At 40.2% G+C, this 24,502-nt stretch overlaps 2 protein-coding genes across 3 annotated transcripts in view; one reads left to right on the forward strand and one right to left on the reverse strand.

The window, feature by feature from the left end:
* Positions 1-24,502, forward strand: part of LOC109427416 (regulator of telomere elongation helicase 1 homolog) — a 303,579-nt gene that overhangs the window by 125,225 nt on the left and 153,852 nt on the right. The gene's annotated exons all lie outside the window — the stretch shown is intronic.
* The window catches only part of LOC115257141 (sentrin-specific protease 1), a 47,437-nt gene that overhangs the window by 19,661 nt on the left and 3,274 nt on the right, over positions 1-24,502 (reverse strand). For both annotated transcript variants that reach the window (XM_029856522.2, XM_062844997.1), the window contains exon 2: positions 16,776-16,870. In XM_029856522.2, coding sequence (XP_029712382.2) covers positions 16,776-16,870 — 95 coding nt within the window. The remainder of the gene's footprint in view (positions 1-16,775; positions 16,871-24,502) is intronic.

Consider the following 24,502-nt stretch of genomic DNA (forward strand, 5'->3'; position numbering starts at 1 on the left):
GTGTCTTTGTTCCTAATTCTGCGCACCCTTTTTTTGGAATGTTCCTTATTCTGCGCACTAGTGTTCCTAATTCTGCGCACATGAGAAAAACTCTAAAAAGATAACATAACATGAGAACATGATTCATAGATTAAATTTAATTGAATTCTTCATTTTCAACTTTTATACGACATTACGACCATATTGGAACTTTGCATGTCCCTAACATTGATACTACCTACTTTGATTACTGAGCAAAGGGAATTTCAATCATAATACACAAAAGGATTTTGTAGCATTAGCATTATCGAATACTTCTACGTAAAGTTTTTTAGTCATCCGCATATGCACATATTAGTAAAATTTACTTTCATTTCTAAAGGCATTATAAACTTTTTCGCCATGACAAGGTGGCACAATTTTTGTTTGCAAACTGAGACTTCTTTCTTGTCTAACTCCAGGGTTTCCATTGTTTAAGAAAATTCCATGAAAACTCACATCATATATCGCATTTGACGAATGCTTGCATTAACACATACAATTTCCCCAGAGGTTGATAGCAAATGTTTAAAACAAGTGGTTAGTCCGGTCACAAACTATCAGATCAAAAATGCAAGAATCGTAAATTAGCCTTCAAAGTTTATAAACTAACTTGTTGAGACGTAATTACATTCACCGGATTGCTAGAAACATAGAATATCCTAGTTATAACTATGTTGGCATTTATATGATGTTTGTTCATTAATTATATGTTCAAAACTTAGTGTTGAAATGTCTGCGCAGAATTAGGACCACTATTTAATACCGGTTCCTAATTCTGCGCACCTAAGAATAACAAGAATATTAAGAAAGGAAGAAGAAAACTCAATTGTTTTTTGCCGATTCTGATTCCTCGAAGACAGCAGTACAGGATGCGCATGCAAAAGCAGACATTCTCTTCATTATTTATGTCGCAAAATGCTTCAGCTTATGAGGCAACTTTTTAGCAGCTTCGCTAACGGACACAGATTTCAGGCAATTTCCAGTACTTGCAACATCATTTTATTTTTTTTTACAAAATAATGGTCGTTGATTTCAAAAATTTTTCTTCACAAACTTTTTCATTACTATTGAAACAATATTCAAAAAATATATTTGAAGCTAATATTGAACTAGCGTCCGTGATTTTGTGGTATATTCGCGAAAGTGCGCCGAATTAGGGACTGCGCAGAATTAGGGCCGGTCACGGTACCTATATCTTAGGTTTGAAGATAAGTGTTAGAAAAAATATATCTTATATCAGGGACAGAGTGATGGTAATCGTACCATGGTACAAGTTGTCAAGAAAAATATTACAAGGCTATCTTGAATAAAGACAATAATGAATATGGACCTCATTCCAAGATAATTATACCATGGTACGAATACCCCCAGTCAGTCCAAAGTATTTTTTTTTTTTGTAGAGTGACCAGGTGGAGCTGCAGGACAGCTAATGGCAAAGCCTGGACCCTTTCCCAACTTTCCCCCTACTAGGACCAATACTCACGATGGACTAGACCTGCCGTGTGCAGCATAGTTGTCCCATGTTCTATGGGAATCCCTATTAACATGGGACAACTATGCTGCACACGGTAGAGACGATGTCGTCAACTTGAGCAAAGTGTGTAGTAAGGGGCCGTCCATATACCACGTGGACAGAAAATTCATGGTTTTTGACCCCCTCCCCCTCCCCGTGGACTTTTCATTGACCCCTACCCCTACCTCCCTCCCCAAATGTCCACGTGGACATCCGAAAAAATGTTTTTTTTTATATATTTCTAAAATAAACGGAAAAGGAAGCATAAAAAGTTTTTTTTTTTTAATGTTTTGTTTTTTTCTTCGTAAACATTATCTTAAATATAACTTAATAAATACTTCATAGCTTTATATAAAATATATAAAGCTATAAACAAGTTATTATTTATTATTTTTTAACATAAAAAATACAGTAAGAAAATTTTTTGAGTGAATTCATTCTAAAGTCTTTCTCAAAGAAGCACGAAATAGGTAGCTACAAGTTTTGACATTATTTATAATTGAGCTTAGGGGCGATTTCTTCACTCTGGCTTAAGCGTTAAACCAGGTATAACTATATGGGTAAGCCTGGCTTACCAGTTAAGCCGAGGTGAAGAAATGAAATCGGCCCTTAGGGTTTTTCGATTCCCGCTCCAGTATGTGAAAATTTTTCGTCAAACGAAAAATTTTCCACTGGATCATTGGGTGTTTCTGGTTAGAGATTGCTCAGTCTGTGCAATCTCTGGTTGAAGACGGTGTTTTTTTTATGTTTTGCTTTGTTAAGATAAAGTAATTTTTTTCTTAGATTTTTGTTGAGATAAGATCATATTTTTTAGTATATTACTAAAACAAAAATTACAACAACTTTTCAAAAATGCATAGAGTATAGTCGAAACTAAAATTATATTGCTGAGATTTAGATATCAATATCCTACAGAAACATCTTAAATTTTAAAGGAAGCTCCAAAAAAGTGTTTGAGATAAGCCTGCAAATCTTCAAGTGCATTTTGAAACTTCGAAGTAGTTTACAAAATTTGATATGAAACTTCGAGGAATCCACACAGAACTTCAATGAAAGCTTTCTGACTGAAACACCAACATTTGCAGGGTCTACACTCCATCATAAATCTCCAGATTATTCCTCCACTAAAAAAAATAAGTAGCCTGGGACTATTTGGGCAGGAGCACCTATTTTGGGCACTTGCTGCTATAAATCTGTCAATTTTGAACCGATTGACTTGATTTTTGAAACACGTTTAGCAAGAGGCTGTGTTCAAAAATTTAAGTCAATCGGTTTGAAATTTACTGAGTTATAGTAGCAAGTGCCCAAAATAGGTGCTCCTGCCCAAATGGTCGCAGACTCTAATTATAAGTTGTCATAATTTAAAACAAATTAGTCGATGAGTCAATACCACGATTTTTCCCTTGAAGATGTCAAGTCCAACTAAAAAACAATGTACCGTGACCGGCCCTAATTCTGCGCAGTCCCTAATTCGGCGCACTTTCGCGAATATACCACAAAATCACGGACGCTAGTTCAATATTAGCTTCAAATATATTTTTTGAATATTGTTTCAATAGTAATGAAAAAGTTTGTGAAGAAAAATTTTTGAAATCAACGACCATTATTTTGTAAAAAAAAATAAAATGATGTTGCAAGTACTGGAAATTGCCTGAAATCTGTGTCCGTTAGCGAAGCTGCTAAAAAGTTGCCTCATAAGCTGAAGCATTTTGCGACATAAATAATGAAGAGAATGTCTGCTTTTGCATGCGCATCCTGTACTGCTGTCTTCGAGGAATCAGAATCGGCAAAAAACAATTGAGTTTTCTTCTTCCTTTCTTAATATTCTTGTTATTCTTAGGTGCGCAGAATTAGGAACCGGTATTAAATAGTGGTCCTAATTCTGCGCAGACATTTCAACACTAAGTTTTGAACATATAATTAATGAACAAACATCATATAAATGCCAACATAGTTATAACTAGGATATTCTATGTTTCTAGCAATCCGGTGAATGTAATTACGTCTCAACAAGTTAGTTTATAAACTTTGAAGGCTAATTTACGATTCTTGCATTTTTGATCTGATAGTTTGTGACCGGACTAACCACTTGTTTTAAACATTTGCTATCAACCTCTGGGGAAATTGTATGTGTTAATGCAAGCATTCGTCAAATGCGATATATGATGTGAGTTTTCATGGAATTTTCTTAAACAATGGAAACCCTGGAGTTAGACAAGAAAGAAGTCTCAGTTTGCAAACAAAAATTGTGCCACCTTGTCATGGCGAAAAAGTTTATAATGCCTTTAGAAATGAAAGTAAATTTTACTAATATGTGCATATGCGGATGACTAAAAAACTTTACGTAGAAGTATTCGATAATGCTAATGCTACAAAATCCTTTTGTGTATTATGATTGAAATTCCCTTTGCTCAGTAATCAAAGTAGGTAGTATCAATGTTAGGGACATGCAAAGTTCCAATATGGTCGTAATGTCGTATAAAAGTTGAAAATGAAGAATTCAATTAAATTTAATCTATGAATCATGTTCTCATGTTATGTTATCTTTTTAGAGTTTTTCTCATGTGCGCAGAATTAGGAACACTAGTGCGCAGAATAAGGAACATTCCAAAAAAAGGGTGCGCAGAATTAGGAACAAAGACACATTTTAGAATTTTCATAATTTTACATATAAATTGAGTGATTTGTATAAGAATTATATTTTTCTCTTATTTACAAAGCTAATAACTATGTGCGGTCAAAAATTCAGCCAAATCGGTTCGATTTTGAATTTGTTACAGCTGATTGAAATTGAAAAAGTCTTAGGTGCGCAGAATATGGGCCCTCCACGGTATAATAAAATAAAATGTAACGAACTGTTATTGAAGAAAATCTCATCAATAATGCGACATAATTTGTTTCTTTTGTAAATCTTTGATTCTTAATTTTTATGTCAAAGTTGTCCACGTGGACATTTGACGAACCCCCACCCCCCTCTCGTTGGACAAGCGTGGACTTCTCTCGAACCCCCTCCTTCCTCCAAGTTGTCCACGTGGTATATGGACGGCCCCTAATTAGTATTGGGTCGTAGTAGTTTTTAAAAATACTGTGTTTTCACTATTCCCATCGCACAAGTGTTTTGACCGAATGGAAGCTCCAAAGATGAATTGATAACTGAACAATATTTCAATAATCGAAAATCTCCGTGGTCACTGGACAACATTCAGAGAGAAAAAAGACTGTATATGTTAACGCCTTCAAAGTACTATTTCTAAGAAATATTACAAAAAAGAGCAAAAAAAATATGTTATAGCTAATTTTTAAAGATTTGATATTTCTGAAAATTATTCGGAGACAGCTACCAGAGCTAGTGATTTTAGCCGATATGGGCAACTAGTTTTTCTGACAGCTTCTCCAAATAATAATCAAATAATATCCTAAGTTATTTTATAATACATTCTGAAAATTATTTGAAGCTGATTACCAATAAAGTCAATAACCGATGCTGGTCATTGACAGCACCAGCATCATGCCCAAATAATTCTCATATTAGTGTAAGATAATATTTTTGAGCTTCCATTCGATGTTGTAAATCAGTCAAGCCCTATACGTCAAAATACAGTCTATAATGTGCCAAATTGTGTTATTAATTTCGCTAGTCGTTTTCTGCATATCTGTGATCATCTCAGTCCGAAGTATTCTTATATCCACCGTAACCTTTCACATTGTCAACCGTCCTAATTCCTAAATAAACATGTTGTAGTGGATATAGGGGACATGAAAAACTATGGCCGACGACCACGCTAACAGCCGTTCCGACACATGTAACTTAATTCCTGCTTTCTTTTTGGTCAGTGTTATAATACCGTCTAGCATATAAAAACAAAAAAAAGTTCAGACAGATGATCTCTGTGTCAAAAATAAAATGATAAAGATTATTTGTTAACTTTTATATATTCATCCCTACAAAACCTATAAAAAATACAAATATAAACTCATTTCTAAAATCAGCAGTTTAATCTTTACTTAATCAGTCCATAATTTTCTAATGGTAATGAATTTAATTGTTCACATAACCTAATCTGTAATGCTGTAAGTCAACTTATCCTAGCGTCCCCTGTCCTGTGTACTTTTGATTTCAAGTGATGAATGATGAGTGTAACGCAGAGACCTCCCCTACCCACTCTTGCGGTACATAAAATTTAACAATTACTTTTAAATTTGAGAAAATTCAAAGAATACCAATAGTAGGTCTATGCAAGCTGAATTATAACTTGTCTTTGACTTGTGATAAATGCACAACGGATACTCCTTTGGTTCCCATTAGCACTTACGGCCGATTCCTTCACTTGCGCTCAACTCGTAAACCAGATATATCTAGCTCAAAGTCCAAGAGATGGTGAATAAACTGGCGCTAAAGTGCTAATGGGTTAAGCCCTCCCATCGCGTCAAGATCGAATATCCAGGGGGAGGGAATACCCCCAGTCAGTCCAAAGTATTAAAGTATTAACATCTGACGACACATAGAACCTTACAAATGCATAATAAGAGACAATACAAATTGACACAGCACAACGCAAAACAAAAATGTGCCCTATAAATGATAATACCTACGATTACAGGATGACGAGGTTTGATTTATTGTTTTAGGTCCATCAGTCATCCTGGAATTGAGTTTGATTTGACAGTTCACCCACAGAGGTTTACCTTCTAGTGTGCAGCATCTGTTGCTACATTCATAGCTTGTTTTTGTCTAGGAATTTTTAATCATAATGGGCACCCAATTCGGGTATTATAACTTGATTTCTATAATTTGAAGTTCGTGATAGAGAACGGTTTATATCTTTAGCATCTAATCGCTGCCCGAAATGTTTTGAAGGTATGCAATCAGATTCAGGATTGCATCTCATAAGTTCATAATCCGCTTGAACCCTTAGGGGCAGGCTTATCCGCACTGAGCACATGAAAATTCTGCTCTTTTGATTTACACCACCAAAACCATTGTATTTATGTAATCTTTCTATCTTACTTGATAGAAGGATGTTTGAATATCCAAAATGTCATTTCAAACTGTCAAAAAATCGCACCGCAGTGCCGCACTGAGCGTGCAAAGAGAAAATCACTGGGGTGAATTCACCTGGGTGAAATTCTCTTTGCGCGCACAGTGTGGCACTGCGGTGCAATTTTTTGACAGTTCCAAATGACATTTAGAATATTTCAATATCCTTCTATCAGATAAGGTAGGAAGATTGCATTGATACGATAGTTTTGGTGGTGTAAATCAAAAGAGCAGAATTTTCATGCGCTGAGTGCGGACAAGCCTGCTTAGGGGTAGTAGGGGCAATATTAGCCACCCTGTATTTGGCCTTATTAACAATTTTTGTTCTGTTCAAAGCCTTAGAATCTTTTATAGAATGCTTCAATCATGTCTCACTGTAAAAACCGTACCAAAATACTATTCTGAAATGCAAATATTAACGAAAATGTATTTTTTTTGCTACGAACGCAAAAATGTTATAAGATTTAAAACTCCAAAATAAGCTTTTAACAGATAACTCCTTACTGCCCAGGTAAATATTCCATTACAGTTGATACTGCTACTATTACTGAGCAGTTTGTGAACAAGTCTGCATTTTTTCGAAACCGAAATTACAATGAAACAAGAATTTTCCGAAACTAGTCTCTACGGGGCAATATGGTCATACCTGCTCGGACCAACATGATCGGTTTTGCAACCTAACCTCAAAATTTTGCTGTCAAAACATGAACATTATTTGCAGAAACATGGTTCATTACTGGTGTGAGGTTACATGCGGCGATCGGAACGAAAAAATTGGTCACATAGCAGCTTGACCACCGCCAAGACACAGGCGCCACTACAGATTACATCCCAATCTGAAAAGTTCAATGAAATCGGATATTTGCGGTCTTCGCTTGGAATGATATCCTCTTTGGCAACGGCCAAGGAAGGTTGTTTTAGGAACCGTTCATAAATGATGTAGCATTGGAGGGGAAGGGGGGAGTTCTTGATACTGTTACGAGCCATGTATTAAGCTAAGTATGGGAAAACAAATTACGAGTGGGGAGGAAGCAAGAGAGGGAGTATAGACAATTGGCCAAAAATGCTACGTAATTTGTAAGTGCTTCCTTACTGTGTCTCCCTTCGCCTCAGAGTGTGAGAGATGGAACCAATACCATCGCTGCCATTCTTTGATTCATGGCTGTGATGGAAACATGTTGAATGAAATATTGCGTTTAATAGTAAAATTCGATGAATTCTGCTTGTTTTTTTTTTATTTTGAAACAAAAACAATCGAATTTGTATAAAATACACTGAATTGTTGTTAAATAATCATATTTTTCTATTTCTCACTGCTTACGAAACATTGTCCAAAAAAAAAACAAAAAAAGTTTTGAAGGGTGGCTCATATTGCCCCGTATAGCTGGGAAACACATGAAAATCAATGGTTTTCAAAAGTATTTCCCAACAATTAACAAAAAGTTGTTTAAATAATTTATCGACGCAATATGAAGGGAAACACTCCTAAGCATGGTTCAATTACATTAAAACAATTATTTATTGAGATTTTCTGTGCATTTCAGAACGATTTCCTTAGGTGGCCCATATTGCCCCGATCACCCCTAAATGTGCATTAAAATTTGAGGAAGCTTCCAGCAGTGATCAAAACCCAAATTTTAGTATGATCAGCTTAAGCTATAAAAATTTTGTAATTAGGATAGGTTTTGTAATAAATTCATTAGGTAACTTACATTTCTGTCTCCGTACTACGTTCTTATCTACACACAACCTAATGTTAGGATTATTCCGTAGCCTGTAAGTTTAAGTAGCTTGTAAGTTTAATCTAGATTAAGAAACACATTTAAAATTTACCTTTTGACTATAGATTCTAAGGAAAACCAAAATCACTAGCAGATTCAAAATCTCGGCAAACAACAATTCTGAATCGACTGTTTACAACTAGGCTACCTATTATCTTTTGCCTGCCTTCAGGGTTGGCGGCAATTGTTATTACGCAAGCCGAATGAGATGTACAGTGGTACGCTGTGATACAATAATGATGCTCAATTCAAGAGGCTGTTTCGGTGAACAAGAATATTAAATTTGTAACATATAAAACAATTCTGCTGTATTATTTATGATACAAATATTTATACCCATAACAAACGGACACAATAAACTAAGTTTATCTAGATATTTGATTGATTATATGACTTCATCTGACCCTTTTACTAATGCCTTTAACGATAGCGTGGCCAGAAAAAATACACTCGTAAGACAAGTTTCATGTTCAAAACGAATCGCTCAAGAAACTTCCTTGATCGATTCCTGGCAGAAACTTTCTACGATTAGGGTGACTGTACCAATTATCACATTACCTAAGGAAAACTATTTCTACAAAAATAAGAAGAAGACCGACGAATGTTTCCAATATGTCAAATGATTGTGTAGTTTCCATACTTTACAGGAAAAATAAACAAACCGAACCAAAACTACTTTTAGTATTTATTTCGGCGTGTGCCAATGATAGGAACCCTGTACCAGTTATGGACACATTTTCTTATTTCGGTTTCACTTCGCACTATTTGCATGCATTCCTCATGGGATTAGCCATAACTGGTACACTATGGCGAAATAGGGTGCAAGGAGGCCGAAATTAGAAGGAAAATGATTTATTTCAATAATAATTTTAGCAAATTGTGAAGTTTGAATGATTGTAATCATGTTTTATGAATGTGATCTTGTATTCACACAATGTTTCATGTTGTTTTTCATCGTTAAAGGTTGAAAATCAACTACAGTCAATTAGAGGTACTATAGCCATAACTGGTACACTGAGCCTACTGAAATTCGAAATGTAATTTCTTCACAACTGCATACTGCGATCGAAGAAAAACGGTCTCCTGAGCAATTCCAGCAAGGAATTTCCCATGCACCAAGATAGGCTAAGAAGTTCCATATGAACTGCAAACAGCCCTGTAGAATTAACTAAAACAATATGTTGGGTTAGGCGAAACCAACTCAGGAAAGCAAACTTGATTTCTCACGGAAGGTTAGCTACTTCTTTAGCTTAAAAAAAGAGTAGTTTTTTTAGTGTAATCTGGTAGGCATATTGAAGTAGAATTCTTACAAATTTGGTGACCTTTTCGCTTGGTAACAAGTCTGGGTCATCTATCCTCGCACGAGTGACTAATCGATCGCCTATGAAAGTATGGGTTTTATAGATTTCATAGCATTTAGCAAAATAGTCGGTCTGATTGCACATTCAGCAACTATAGAACTGTGGATCGGTTTAACACTAGGATAACAAATTTTGGCAAATATAAACGGCGAATCGATTCCGAATTAGATTAACAAATTTCGCTTATTAGCTCAACCCTTGGCTCAACCTCACTTACTGATATGATGACGTAAAGCTAGTATCGTAGTCATCGTGGTAGTGCTGTGCCGGTTAGTGTTGCCAGAACCAGGGATCCTGTCGGCACATACCCACGCCCGTAAGCCCTGCTGAGGCTCTGGAACCTCTGGAACACCGAGAGTAGGTTAACGCTTCTCCAAGACGTCCTGAACAGCTATCTTCGTGGTTGCTCTTCGGATCACCGCTGTCAACGTTTGCACCATCGCCTGTCGCACGTCTCGGCCAGGGTAGACCTCTTCGATCCGTCCCCGAATCCACTGGTTCTTCATCTTTTCGTCGACAACTAGTACTAAGTCTCCAACCTCGATGTTCTTCGCCTCTTGAACCCATTTGCATCTCCGAGTGATAACGGGAAGGTATTCCTTCAGCCATCGATTCCAGAATTCGTGGTAGGAATCGACGATCAGGATGGTAACGACGTCCTCCTTTATAGAATTACTGGATTTTTCGCGTCTTATGGTATGTCCGATGCGGGCCCGAATCTGCCACCGCTGCGCATGATTCTTCTCTTATCAAGATATGGCCACTTGGTGTAGATACTCTGTCTACTACGTTGTGACGGAGGACACTGAGATTTCAAAAGTGTGGCAACTTCATTAGGGTACGCTTCGGTATGCGCGGTTTTCCAGAGGAGTTCTTCGACGCGCTGCAATTCAGCACTAGTTAGTACGCCAAGCTCTAGAGTATGACTCGTGGTATGACCACTCTCCGCCTGACGTTGTCAGGAAACCGTAGTAGGTATGTACGCAGTTTTGCCCATGAATTGAAACGAGAAAAGTCAAAGAAAGGATCGAAGTAAGCGAAGTTGAAGTCGCTGTTGCGACCAACTATCCTCGGTATTGCGAAGAAAGTTTGGTCACTGGAACCAAGGATCATTCATTGTCAAATGTGGTCCGGCTACGCAACGGAGGCGTATGACGACTCGTTAGCATCGACGAACGGGCGAAGTTGAAGGCTGTCAAGATTTGGTGGAAAAGGCGTGGGGAAACAGCATCGGGAAATGCGAATTTTGGACCAGTGGATTGAAGAGACTCGACCATCGCTGCCACCGGTCTGTGATGTCGCCCGGTATCTGCTGATCCCCTCCGTCCACACATCTTGCAGCAAAATTTTACCGTGCACGAGGAAAAAGAAGATTTAATCGAGGTAGTCGAACAAGCTCATCACCATTCTTGCGAGTTCTCATTTGGTGGGAATGTGGTTTTAGTCGACTATGTACTGCAGGTCCTCTCTGAGGCCTAAAGCCTACACAAACACATCTTCACAGGAATTCTCTGCATGCAGAGTACTGATTCTAACTTGTCTTCTCGCTCCAGGTCCAGGCCTTTTGGTTCGCATTCCGAACTTGCTCCGATTCTCTCCAGAACTTTCGCTTCACCTCGTTGACTACCGAGATCGCTTCCTGGAGGGTTCGGGGTTTACGTGTCCCCGAAACGCCTACATTCTCCAGAGTGAAGAAAAATCACGAACTGCTCGTTATGTTCGCGATCAGCGTCCGAAACTGCACCGACATGGAAGCTAACGATGGCCGTTTGAAGTGGTTGACTAGGAACGCAGCCATAGATGCTCCAACCAGCCTACATTTTGCACCGATTCGATCTCATGGTCCCCCTTCACGCAGCTTCAACAGAACACACAACCGTAGATTGTGCAGCTCTATCAATAACACTCCATGTTCATTAGACCTCTTCATAAAAAATGAAATTTCTCGAATTCAGCCAGTCACCCCCACATCTTAATTCTAATGCTGAAACAAACTTCTGGTCAAATTTTCAGCTAAATTGGTGAAGATTTCGAGGTGCCTCAAGTCAAAATTGTGTTTTTTGGTCATTTTTCGCCTTTAAAAAATGCCCGTGGAGGCTAGAAGCCATATAAAATATCGTGGTAACCCTTAAATGAAAGATATGTATGTTCCTTGCAATTTTTGTGAACATTATGTAGTGATAGGATGATGTTTTGATCATATTTATTCGTTTTTCAGACATGCAAGTATGCTAAAAAGTTACATTTTACAACAGTTTTTGTTCTACGAAATTCAAACACTCAATTTTTATCAAAAGTTTCAAACCATTATATGATTACCCACAATATTCTGAACAATATTGCCATATATCATTTTCTTACCCGATCTACGGAAAAAATCACAAAAATCGAAAAGTAGAAGCTATCCTGAGTTTTTTGATACCTGGGGTTGACGCAACTGCTGGCAGGCAGAAAAGTCAAACATAGTAGCTTTGCTTTTTCTTGATGATGGCAATGATTGATCATTGATTCAAGTGACAGGTTGGCACAAGTACACATTGCCTTAACAAAAGTGGCATATAATGTACCTCAGTAGAATATGAGAAATGGTTCAGATGGTAAGGCTTTGGACTGGCAAACCAAAGGTTCAGAGTTTGAATATAAGACCATTTGCTTAGTTTTTTTTTTTGTTATCAAGCTGGTAATATCAACTATCGTTCTAAACTTTGCATACATGATGGCTAGCGTAGGGGAAACCGCATGAACTAGCGCATGCATATAAGCATCATTCTGACAGAATGATAAAACCTTCATTGGGTGCGTAGTTGAAAATCGGAAACACTAAATAACTAATTTATTGCTTAATCCGTACTTCGGTTCTTACGTCGGACTGGTTGGCTGAGTAGCGGACCACATCCGCTCATAAAGATCAAATTACATCGTCGGATGACATCTTCCGACGCGAGCTTCGACGTTAGGTTTAACGCTTAGATTTGTAGGAAAATCATTGCAAAAAAAAAAATGGAAAGCACATTTGACATAAATTCAAACTCTGAACCTTTGGTTTGCCAGTCCAAAGCCTTACCATCTGAACCATTTCTCATATTCTACTGAGGTACATTATATGCCACTTTTGTTAAGGCAATGTGTACTTGTGCCAACCTGTCACTTGAATCAATGATCAACCATTGCAATCATCAAGAAAAAGCAAAGCTACTATGTTTGACTTTTCTGCCTGCCAGCAGTTGCGTCAACCCCAGGTATCAAAAAACTCAGGATAGCTTCTACTTTTCGATTTTTGTGATTTTTTCCGTAGATCGGGTAAGAAAATGATGTATGGCAATATTGTTCAGAATATTGTGGGTAATCATATAATGGTTTGAAACTTTTGATAAAAATTGAGTGTTTGAATTTCGTAGAACAAAAACTGTTGTAAAATGTAACTTTTTAGCATACTTGCATGTCTGAAAAACAAATAAATATGATCAAAACATCCTCCTATCACTACATAATGTTCACAAAAGTTGTCAGTAACATACATATCTTTCTTTTATGGGTTACCACGATATTTTATATGGCTTCTAGCCTCCACGGGCATTTTTTAAAGGCGAAAAATGACCATAAAACACAATTTTGACTTGAGGCACCTCGAAATCTTCACCAATTTAGCTGAAAATTTGACCAGAAGATTGTTTCAGCATTAGAATTAAGATATGGGGGTGACTGGCTGAATTCGAGAAATTTCATTTTTTATGAAGAGGTCTAATGTTCATTGTAGAGTTGGGGGTTCTAACGGACCCTTAACCCCTAGCTGTTTCACAATGGACTCCTCTAACAGGGTATAAGAAGAATCCTCATCAATAAAAGCGAAAATAGTCACAGAAGAACCGTCGTTGAAGAGAGCAACAGGAACGATGCGAAAGAGAGGCCACTTCAAATCTTCGGGCGTCACGTGGCTCGCAGACATTCCTACATTATCGGGTAAACGGAGAGGAGGTGTGAAGTGTATTATGCTTTTGGCGTTCCTCATTCCAAGAGCGGCATGGCCACTTTCCGTGACGATTCAGGCATGTGCGACACAACCTCTTCTGCTGCACGATTTTCCAGCGTTCGTCCACTGTCGCACTGGTGACATTCTGTCACTCGATGCCTAGTTTACTATTCTTGGTGCTGGTGGATGGCCCGCCAGAAGATGCTGGGGTTTGTTCAGCAGCATGGGTAAAAACGATCCCGATGTCCCTGGAATTCTACTTATTACTCTTCGATGTAGCTCCAGTGCTGGAAGCTCAAATGACACTTCGCTCGCTGCCGTCACGAATCCCGACATGAAGTCCGCAAATGTTTCCAGAGTTGCCGATTGGTTCTTGTTTTTGTAGATGACCCAATCTAATCGCAGGGATCCATGCAGCTTTCCCACAAGCTCCTGCATCAAGGCCGGGTTCGAAATGGGATTCAACTGCTCGGCGGCTTTCAGGTCATCCACCAGATTCTGTACCGAGAGTTCAAACTGGATCAGCGTCTCTAGTCAATCATGGCTGGGCGCGGGAACGTGCTGGAACTTGTTTAACAACGACCGAATAAGTAGCTCTGGCCTTCCATAAAGTATGCGTAAAGTCTTGATGACGTGCGACACACTTGCTGATAGCAGAAGCCGGCTGCATACAGACTCCAAGGCGTTAACCTTCAAACACCGCTGCAGGCGGACCAAGTTTCCTGCATCCGAGTAACCGCAGGTGACAGTGGACTGCTCAAAATTGATGATAAAGATTGGTCAGTCCTCAGGATTTCCTCCGAAGGTAGGGAGATCTTTTCCGAGAACTTGCCGTGCGGAAATTTGAACTTATGTGTGGAATGCGTGTAGTCGCTGGGTCGGAATCGTTTCGTATCTCTGGAGCTGATGAATGTAAGTATCACGGATGATTTCGCATGATTAAAAGCTCGCCGAGATCGGGAATCTGAAGTGCTGGCTTGACGGGTATATCCAGCGGTTCCTGATCGACTGTATTTCGTCGTTGTCGTCGCCCTCCGGGAATCCTTTCAATCCTCCAACATTCTTCTGCGAACTCAGCCACTTGTTTACCTTGTCGTTCGAATCCGGAATCGAACCGCTTCTGATGCTCGTCGACGCTGCCTGACGGATAATGGTCTGGCGTTTCTCCAGGGACTCCGCTACTAACAAAAGTAGCTGTATAACAGCTTATGGAACAAACGCTCTTGGAAGAAATCTAGCTTAAGGCGAAACTGGAAGCATTTTCTCATTTTTTCGGTTTTTGATTTTTTATTAAATGACGAAGCAATATTTTCAAAATCGGTTTTCGTGCACGCGTAGAGCATAGTTCAGGGTATCTTCTGAATTTTTTACACGGTAGAAAATGTTTTTCGTTTTTGCAGAAACCATTTTTTAGTGCAATTTTGTTCAAAAATGGTTTCTGCAAAAACAAAAAACATTTTCTACCGCGTAAAAAATTCAGAGGATAACCTGAACTATACTCTACGCGTGCACGAAAACCGATTTTGAAAATCTTGCTTCGTTATTTAATAAAAAATCAAAAACCAAAAAGTGAGGCAATGCTTCCAGTTTCGCCTTAAGCTCTTATACAACAAAAATGTTAGGATCCTTGCGAACCTGCATCTGTTTCCGCATCAATGCCAGTCCTTCCTGCAGTTTTCGATCACGAAGGATACTTTCCTCCTCTACGAAACAACGTCTTTTCGCCAAATTGCGCTCTCAATTTACTGTCGCTTCTTGAGATCTCCTCCTGCTCCTGAAGTTCCATCTCCATCAATCGCTGTTCTTTCTAGACCAGCTTAAACTCTTCCTCCAATAACTTTGCCCGAACGCAACAGCTGACAAGGCAACTTTCCACAGCATGAATATAATTTACATTCACCGCGTGGAGAGTTGCCTTCACAGCTCGCTCACGACTTTGGTATACGTTTGCGACCCCAATGTTATTTGGCAAACTTTCAGATAATATTACAAGGTTAAATTCATCCATACATTGTTTTTCGATAGCATGCTTCTGAACTGAGATAATAGCAAATGAATGTAAATCTTTGCAAATGAATGGTCGCAACCTTGGTAAAAATGTTGTCTGTCCCGGTTATTTTGTCTATTTCCTGTATTTAGTTTTAGCTTCTACAAAAGCTGTTGGAAAAAATATAGTGTTTCTGACACAACGGTGTACGACAGTATCAACCGCACAGAGCTATGGCAAATCATGGATGAAAACGGCTTTTCTAAGAAGCTGAGCAAACTGATTGGACGATGTACAAAACTGCATAAAGACGCACCATCAGCGAGAATCGGACATAAAGACTTGGACCACGTTCGACTTGCACGCGGGGACGGGCGTGCGGGAGAACGGTGTGGCGAAGAATGAATCACGAGCTCGTTGCGCTGTACGGTGAACCCAACATCTAGAAGATTGCTAAAGCCAGAAGGATACGGTGGACAGACAGGGCATTAAACAAGAATGCTGGATATCAACCTTACAAAGATTGTGTTCGCAAGAAATCCTGATGGTACAAGACGACGTGGAGCACATCGGCGTAGTGTGGCGTAGTACTGTGGATTCAGTCTTATCATATGTACAGATGCTAAACGCAATAAATGACAGATTTGGCAGTCGCAAGAGCTAAGTTTAAGAAATGATGCACTATAACACTATTTTTTATGAATTTAAACACAACACAAATGTCTTCTTAGTTTGCGTAAACCACTGTTAGACAATTATCTTAAAATTCTGCTTTCTCCAGCAATACCTACAATTAATTTTTGGTTTGCTCCAATACATTTTCCTATTTCGATACGATCTGTCTCCAGATGTCAGGAAATGATCGAATGCTCTATTTTTAAGGATTTGTTCTGCAAAACTCACATTGAAAAGCTGGACTGCGTGGGTGGATAAACGAGCGGTGACAGGTATTTCAACTGTCGGCGTCCCTCTCAAAGAACAAAACTCTGATGATATTTGAGCGCTACTATGTCTCATAAACATTATCTTATTGTTCCACTACACGAAACTCAAAAAAAAAGCGACCCTTAACAAGCAAACGTAAAGCAGTGTCGTGGTACTTACCATTACTCAACGGCGTCGAGATGAATTTGGGGAAATCGTCCGTGATTCGACGATACTTGGCAAAGGAAATTGTTGATGCTTCTGACGGTTCCTCGCTGTCAAAAAAAGAATAACAAGAGAAAAGGGGAAATTTTCAGTTTTCTTTTGGGCAATAAATCGCCGCGCCACGCCGGTACTTCTAGAGGTGCGGTGGTTTGGCGGCCGAGGAGAGTGTATCATCTTCTATCCTATCTAATAATGTATAGGCATATCGCTGCTCTATGGGAGCAGCGGGCAAGCGGAGGAGGTGTATGAAGTAGGTAACAGTATCAACGAGGAAAGCCGGTATAGACGACGTATCGTGCATGCGCCGAATGCACACAATTTCAGCAGTTCTCAATCGGTTATTCGTTGTGAGCGTTGCGTATAGCTTGAAAAAGATTGCACTTGGATCTAAGGGACAGTTTCTTCAGCCTGGCTTAAGCATTAAACCAGGTTTAACTATATGGGTAAGCCTGGCTTACCAGTTAAACCGAGGTGAACAAATCTACCCTAAATTATTAAAGGTGGGATAGTCTCAGTATATAGTAATCACCAATGATCAAGATTTACGATGTTTAAGTTGAAGAAGTTATCATTGATGGAATCGACTGATTGAAAGCAGTTTCCTTTCAGAGGAAACGTTCGTATTGAAAAGGTATTCATTGTACTCAATCATTCACTCGCCATACAGTGAGTATATTTCCCCTGAGAAGTTTTAAGTTTTGAACGAGAAAACTGCTTTCGAATTTGCAATGTTGGCACTTATGTCAATGACGACTTGTTCAATCTTAAGAATCGTTCACACAATGCACAATTGTGTGACAGTTACATATCAAATCATACAGAGTTCTGTAATCGGATTCATAGCTATCACATACAAATGAATCAGCTTGCTAAATATTTGCCATGTGATAGCTAAGTCGGCAGTGACCAGAATGCTGCAATTCTGCTTTGACAGATTGGATAGATACTTCGCCACCCCTAGAGATGGCTCAGTACACTACAATTTTGTGTGACGACATGTCTCCAAACTATTCCAATATTGTTAGTGCTGAGTGGCAGCCCAGGTGTGAATCTGAAGCTTTACACAACACTTCGATACCGGAATAGCTGGCTCAGGGCCAATGAAGTCATGTGATGCTCCAGTGCGAGCTAACTCATCAGCCAATTCATTTCCAGCGATGGAAGAATGGCCAGGACCCATACAAGAAGAACAGCGTTTGCTGAATTCGGCTCCTTGATTTGAGTTCGACAAGCGCTTAACCCAAGTAGAGGTATTTTCTTCAAGCTAGATATATCTAACAGGTTACACAGCGTAACAAAAATTAACTTTTGATCTGTCTCAAGAGCAAACTTATGTGTGTCTGACAGATTTTGGGCCGCTGAATCCGAATCCGGGCTCAGATTTGCTCCAACACGTCACAATTTTGAGCTATACCTCAATTTATAGTGTAATATATGCGATTTTGGGCATTTTTGACTGCAAGTTATTAAGCATGGACATTTTTTTTAAGGCAATCAAAAGGTTAATTGGTCAATTAAGATCTAAATTAACGATCCATGCAAAATATTTCGTTTTACCAAATCGAATTTGATAGTTTTAAGGTGCAGGGCTGAAAATCGTCGCCGCACGACCAAAAAAGTCGACGACGAGAACGAAAACTAGATCGTCATCGTTGCTCGTTCCACATCGGATGACTCATTCAAGCCAGCGAATCGTCGTGAAGGGCTTGCGTCGTGACGAAAACAAAATCTTCATTCGTTTTGTTTCGCTCTTCGTCCAAGTGTGTCTAGCCGACGAAGTCAATGTTGCCACCAGCAACACACACAAAAAAAAAGATTTTAATAAAAAATAATTGCACCTGGAATCAAACAACGAACCTCTAGATTGTCAATCCAGCACTCTTACCAACTGAGCTAGTGAGATTTCACACCACCATAAGTGCCGAAACGCCAATAAAAGCTATTCCCTGTTGGCGTTCGCTTGGCCCGTCGTCGCTCATTTCCAGGGAACAAAGAGAACGACGAAAAAGTTGGTGGGTGACTATTTATGATTGAGCTTCGTCGTGAAGCCCGCAGTCGGCGACGAAATCAGGCCAAACATATCTAAAGGTCCAATCTGCAGAAGAGAGACTCTCTTTGGTTTCCCTCTCTTTCGTTAATATCTCAGCTGTTTATTTGTATTATGATTCTCTCCTTGCATTGAACGATGGTCAAAACAATCGTCTTTTTATTTGTACTGCAAAAATAGTTGAAAAGTGTACCATTACATTGCAATAATTGAAAGAGAAAGTGAACAAAGAGAGCCTCTCAAATGCAGATAGGACCTATTGAAATGTTTGGCCTGAAATGGCTAATCGTCACCGTTGTTCTTTCGGGCGAAGATTGTTTTATTGTTATCTTCACGCAGTGGTGACGAGAAGGACGATTGTCAACTCTGTTAAGCGATTTATGTTAGGTACCTACGATATTTCTCATACAAGTCACCCTCCAAAAAATGCATGCAAGTTTTTATACTAACATAAAATGCTTAGATCTATGAAATTTGATAAGGTAAAACGAAATATTTTGCATGAGTCGTTAATTTAGATGTTAGTTGATCAATTAACCTTTTGATTGCTCAAAAAAAAAAAAATATTTCCATGCTTAATGGCTTGCAGTCAAAAAAGCCCAAAACCACATATTTCGCCCTATAAATTGAGGTATAGCTCAAAATTGTGACGTGTTGGAGCAAATCTGAGCCCGGATTCGGATTCAGCGGCCCAAAAACCTTCGGAGACACATAAGTTTGCTCTTGAGACAAAAAAATGTTGCGCTGTGTTATGGGCCTGCGCTATCTGAAGCTGTAAAGATGGAGAAAACGGGAATAATCAAGCTGACGAACGAGAATTACGACACCTGGAAGTTGAAGTGGAGTTCCTCCTCATCCGGGAAGGCTTGTGGAGATACGTTGTGCCTGGATTGAAGCCCGAGTTGAATGCCAATCGGTCGAATGCTGCGGAGGTTGCTGCTTGGGAAAACGGTGACCAAAGGGCCCGAGCGACGATTGGATTGCTGTTAAGCAGAAGTCAACTTGGTCACATTCGGAACACTACATCTGCCAAAGCCGTCTGGGAAAATCTCAAGAAGCAGCATGAGAAGAAATCCTTAACATCAAAAGTACATATTCTGAAGCGGATTTGCGATTTGAAGTACCACGAAGGGGACGATATTGAAGAGCACCTGATGAAATTTGAAGATTTGTTTGAGAAGCTCTCCAATGCGGGTACAAAGTTGGACGATGATTTGCAAGTGATCCTGGTGTTCGGAAGCCTGCCAAGTTCTTTTGACGCTCTTACAACGACCTTGGAGAACCGATCTGAAGACGAACTTACGCTAGAAATCGTGAAGACGAAAATCATCAACGAGGTTCAGAAGCGAAGTGAATTTACATCGGCGGAATCAACGGTGTTGAAGGCTGACGGGAAGACCAAGGGCATAGTATGTCACCATTGCCAGAAGGTTGGACACTTCAAAAGGAACTGCAAGTTATGGCTGAAGGAAAAGGACTCGAGCGATGAAAGTCACAAATAGAATCGTACCGCAGGATATGAGAGGAAGACCAAACCACAACCAAAGGCGAGAGTTGCGAAGTCCGATGAAGAAACGTTTGCATTCACCGTCGGAGAAGATGCAGCTGCAGTTAACTGGATAGTGGACTCAGGAGCCAGTTCGCACATGAGCGCCAACGAGAAGTATTTTGTCACTTTGGAAGACCTTCGGAACGACACGCCGCGTTATGTGACAGTTGCAGATGGCAAGCGTGCTGCGGTGAAAGGAATTGGAAAGTGCAAAATCAATTGCTACGGACAAAATGGGGAAGAAAAATTAATCCTGTTGTGCGATGTACTCTTCGTTCCGGACCTCGACATGAATCTGGTATCCGTCGGCAATTTGGTGCAAAACGGTGCTGGAGTCACGTTTGACGAGATTGGATGTACGATCAAAAATGGAGACCGAATTGCTGCTGTTGCACCTCGGAGAAATGGACTGTACCATATTCGTCTGGTGAAGAGACCGACCACGGTGGTTGAACAATGTTGTACGAAGGACTGCATTCATGAATGACATCGTAAACTTGGACACCGTGATGCTGAAGCTATCCGTGAATTGTAGCGCCGAAAGCTAGCAAGTGGCATCGATGTTCGGCATTGTGGAATGAGGATGACCTGCGAAACATGTCTCCAAGGAAAGATGCCACATCTACCGTTTCCGAAAGCTTCAAAAAGAAAGTCAAGCGCGATACTGGACCTGGTTCACAATGATCTTTGTGGACCAATGAACACGGTTACACCTGAAGGGCGGCGATATTTAAAAAAAAAAAAGACACTACACCGTCTTCAGCCAGAGGCTGCACAGACTGAACATTACACATACACGAGACAACGGACAACACATATAACACCCAGTGGCCCAATGGAGAATTTTCCGTTTGACGAAAAGTTTTCCCCGACTGGAGCGGGAATCGAACCCGCACTCCGAGGCTTACGAAACGCCTAGACGACTGACGCCGCTAACCGCACGGCCACGGAGCCCACCTTTATTGACGATTTTAGTCGATATTCTACGATGTACCTGTTGCGAGAGAAGTCCGAGACATTTGGAGCGCTGAAAGATTTTGTGCAGTATACGAAAACCCAGTTTGGCAGAGTACCCACAATAGTCAGGTCGGACCAAGGTGGTGAGTACTGCGGTAACGAAGTCAAGAAGTTCCTGAGAAACAACGGGATCAAGCAACAGTTCACCGTGTCGTATACGCCGCAACAAAACGGCATTGCTGAGAGGAAAAATCGTTCGTTAGTGGAAATGGCATGATGTATGATACTGGATAGCGGATTGGACTATCGCTATTGGGGAGAAGCCGTCAGTACTGCCAATTACCTCCAGAACATTTTGCCGACGAAATATGTTCAAAAGACTCCCAGCTGAAATTTGGCACGGACCAAACCGGATTTTGGACCACTGAAAATTTCTGGATCGCAAGCTTACGTTTTCATACCTCAACACTAGAAACGGGAGAATCTGGAGCCCAAGTCAGTCAAGATGACCTTTGTTGGATATTCGGATCAACACAAGGCGTGGCGTTTCATTGATACAGAATCGAACAAGATCGTATCGTAGTCAGTGATGCACGGTTTTTGATGACAAGCACAGCTACAGCGGAGAATTCTGGTGAAGTTCTCAAGAAGGAAAACGATGCTGCTAATTTTTTTCTATCGCCGATACCGAGCAGAGGAGAAGAAATCCAGGCGCCAGTTCTACCTGATGACAATGAAGAAGATTTTTATGATTTCGATGACTGCAGCATGTATGAGGATGCAAATGACCATAATGAATCGGATGATACCGTTGAGGATTGCCAAATTCAGGAGGACATGAATATATCCTGCAGGAGGAGTTGACTGCTGAAATACCAAAAAGATCGACTCGTTCAACGAAAGGTGTGGCACCTGAGCGGTTTTCTGCGAATGTAAAAATGGTGGATCAATCGTCTAGTGAACCACGTACGTATCAAGAAGCCATCAGTGGTCCGGAGAAAGAATCCTGTCCTGGAAGGCAGCAGTGGAGGACGAGCTCAAGTCACTGAAGCAAAACGGTGTTTGGGAGCTTACGACGTTACCCGCTGGAAAGAAAGCAATTGATTCGCGTTGGATCTTCAAGAAGAAAGAGGACCAGTCTGGGAGAGTCATCCGGTACAAGGCCCGCTTGGTTGCCCAGGGCTTTACTCAACGATCAGGACTGGATTATGATGAGGTTTTGCGCCGGTAGCTAAGCAGGCTACGTTCAGAATGCTATTAACCATAGCTGCCCAGAGGAAGATGCTGGTGGACGTGAAGACTGCCTACTTCCATGGAGAACTTGAAGAAACAGTATACATGAAGCTTCCCTCAGGAGTTCACGGCGGAGAAAGTCACGTCTGTCATCTGCGAAAAAGCCTGTATGGATTGAAGCAGTCGGCGAGAATGTGGAATCGAAAGCTGAACGAAGTTCTCCTGCAGAGTGGTTTCAAACCAGCTGAATCGGATCCTTGCTTGTATATACGGATACAGAAGAATCAAACAACGTACCTTCTAGTATACGTAGATGACATGCTACTGGTCACAACGAATGAACAAGAATATCGTCAAATTATGCGGAAGCTTGGATCGGAGTTTCAACTGACGGAACTAGGCGATGTAAAGCATTTCCTGGGAATTCAAGTGATCCGGACTACCCGCGGTTATTGCTTATGCCAACAAACCTACATAGCGAAGCTTGTGGGTCATCGAAAATACCAATGGACCCTGGATATATACAACAAAAGGAGGAGTCTGAACGGCTACCTACCGAAGATCAATACCAAAGCCTTATTGGAGGTTTGCTGTATCTATCCGTAAATACAAGACCGGGCATTACAATCAGTGCCCGGAGTAAGCCAACCAACTACCGCTGACTGGGTTGAAGCGAAACGAGTATTGCGCTATTTGAAATCTATTAGTGACCATCGACTGCAACTGGGAAACGCATCTCAAGATCTGGAAGTTTATGCTGATGCTGACTGGGCAGGTAACGTTAAGGACCGTATGTCAAATTCCGGATATCTGTTTCGATATGGCAATGGATTAATCATGTAGTGCGCCAGAAAGGTCTTGTGTTGCCCTATCATCGACCGAAGCGGAATAAATTTCCGTTGCTGAAAGCTGCCAAGACCTGATATGGATTCAACGACTGCTGAAAGATTTTGGAGAAGCAGTGAAGCATCCTATTCAAGTTTTTGAAGACAATCAAAGCTGTGATCAGCAATGGAGAAAAACGATCGAAGCACATAGACAACAAGTTTCATTTCGTCAAACAGCTTGCTGAACGCAACGAAATCAACGTAACCTACTGCCCGACTGAAACTATGATAGCAGATGTGCTTACGAAACCTTTGAATAGAGTAAGATTCGAGATGTTACGAAAGAAGATGGGAATCCTACCTGCAACCGATGAGGAGGAGTGATGGAGTTACAATCGGAGCAACTCAATGTTGCTGTTACCATGCATCGTTTACAGTAGCAACGTAGCAACTATTGATATCAACATAATAATGTCAAATTTGTTTAATTAAGCTCATTCTCAATTGTTCTCTTAACCCAAGTACAGTAGACGTTCGATAACTGCAACATGTTTACGTTTCACTTAGCGAATGAAATTCGATAACTGCAACAGCTGACAGACGCCAAAGAATTGTCAGTTGTTGCAAAATGCAGCCAATGTGCATACGAAAAAACATCGCACTTCAACAAAAGTGCATGCGAAAAACATCGCATCGCTGTTGACATTTTGTTTTGACGGATAGCGGTGCGATAACTGCAAAACTGTTGCACTTAGCGGACTTGCAGTTAAAATGCATTGCAGTTAAAGCATTTGCACCGAGCGAACGTCTACTGTAGAGGTATTTTCTTCAAGCTAGATATATCTAACACATATTGGCGACACCACCCCTCAACTACCTGAAGGGTGCCTTGCATCAGGTTGAAAAGAGAGAGAAAACCCGCTATTATTGAGTTGCCTCAATAGCGTATCTGCTACGAGATTCCACAAAAGCGGTGACAAGACTCCCCCTTGGGGGCATCCACAAACACTCAATTTCCTAATCGCCGATTGACGCAATGTCGAGAAGAAATGCCGGTTTTTTGAGCATT

The sequence above is a fragment of the Aedes albopictus genome, chromosome 1 (assembly GCF_035046485.1).
Source record: "Aedes albopictus strain Foshan chromosome 1, AalbF5, whole genome shotgun sequence".
Lineage (NCBI taxonomy): Eukaryota > Metazoa > Arthropoda > Insecta > Diptera > Culicidae > Aedes > Aedes albopictus.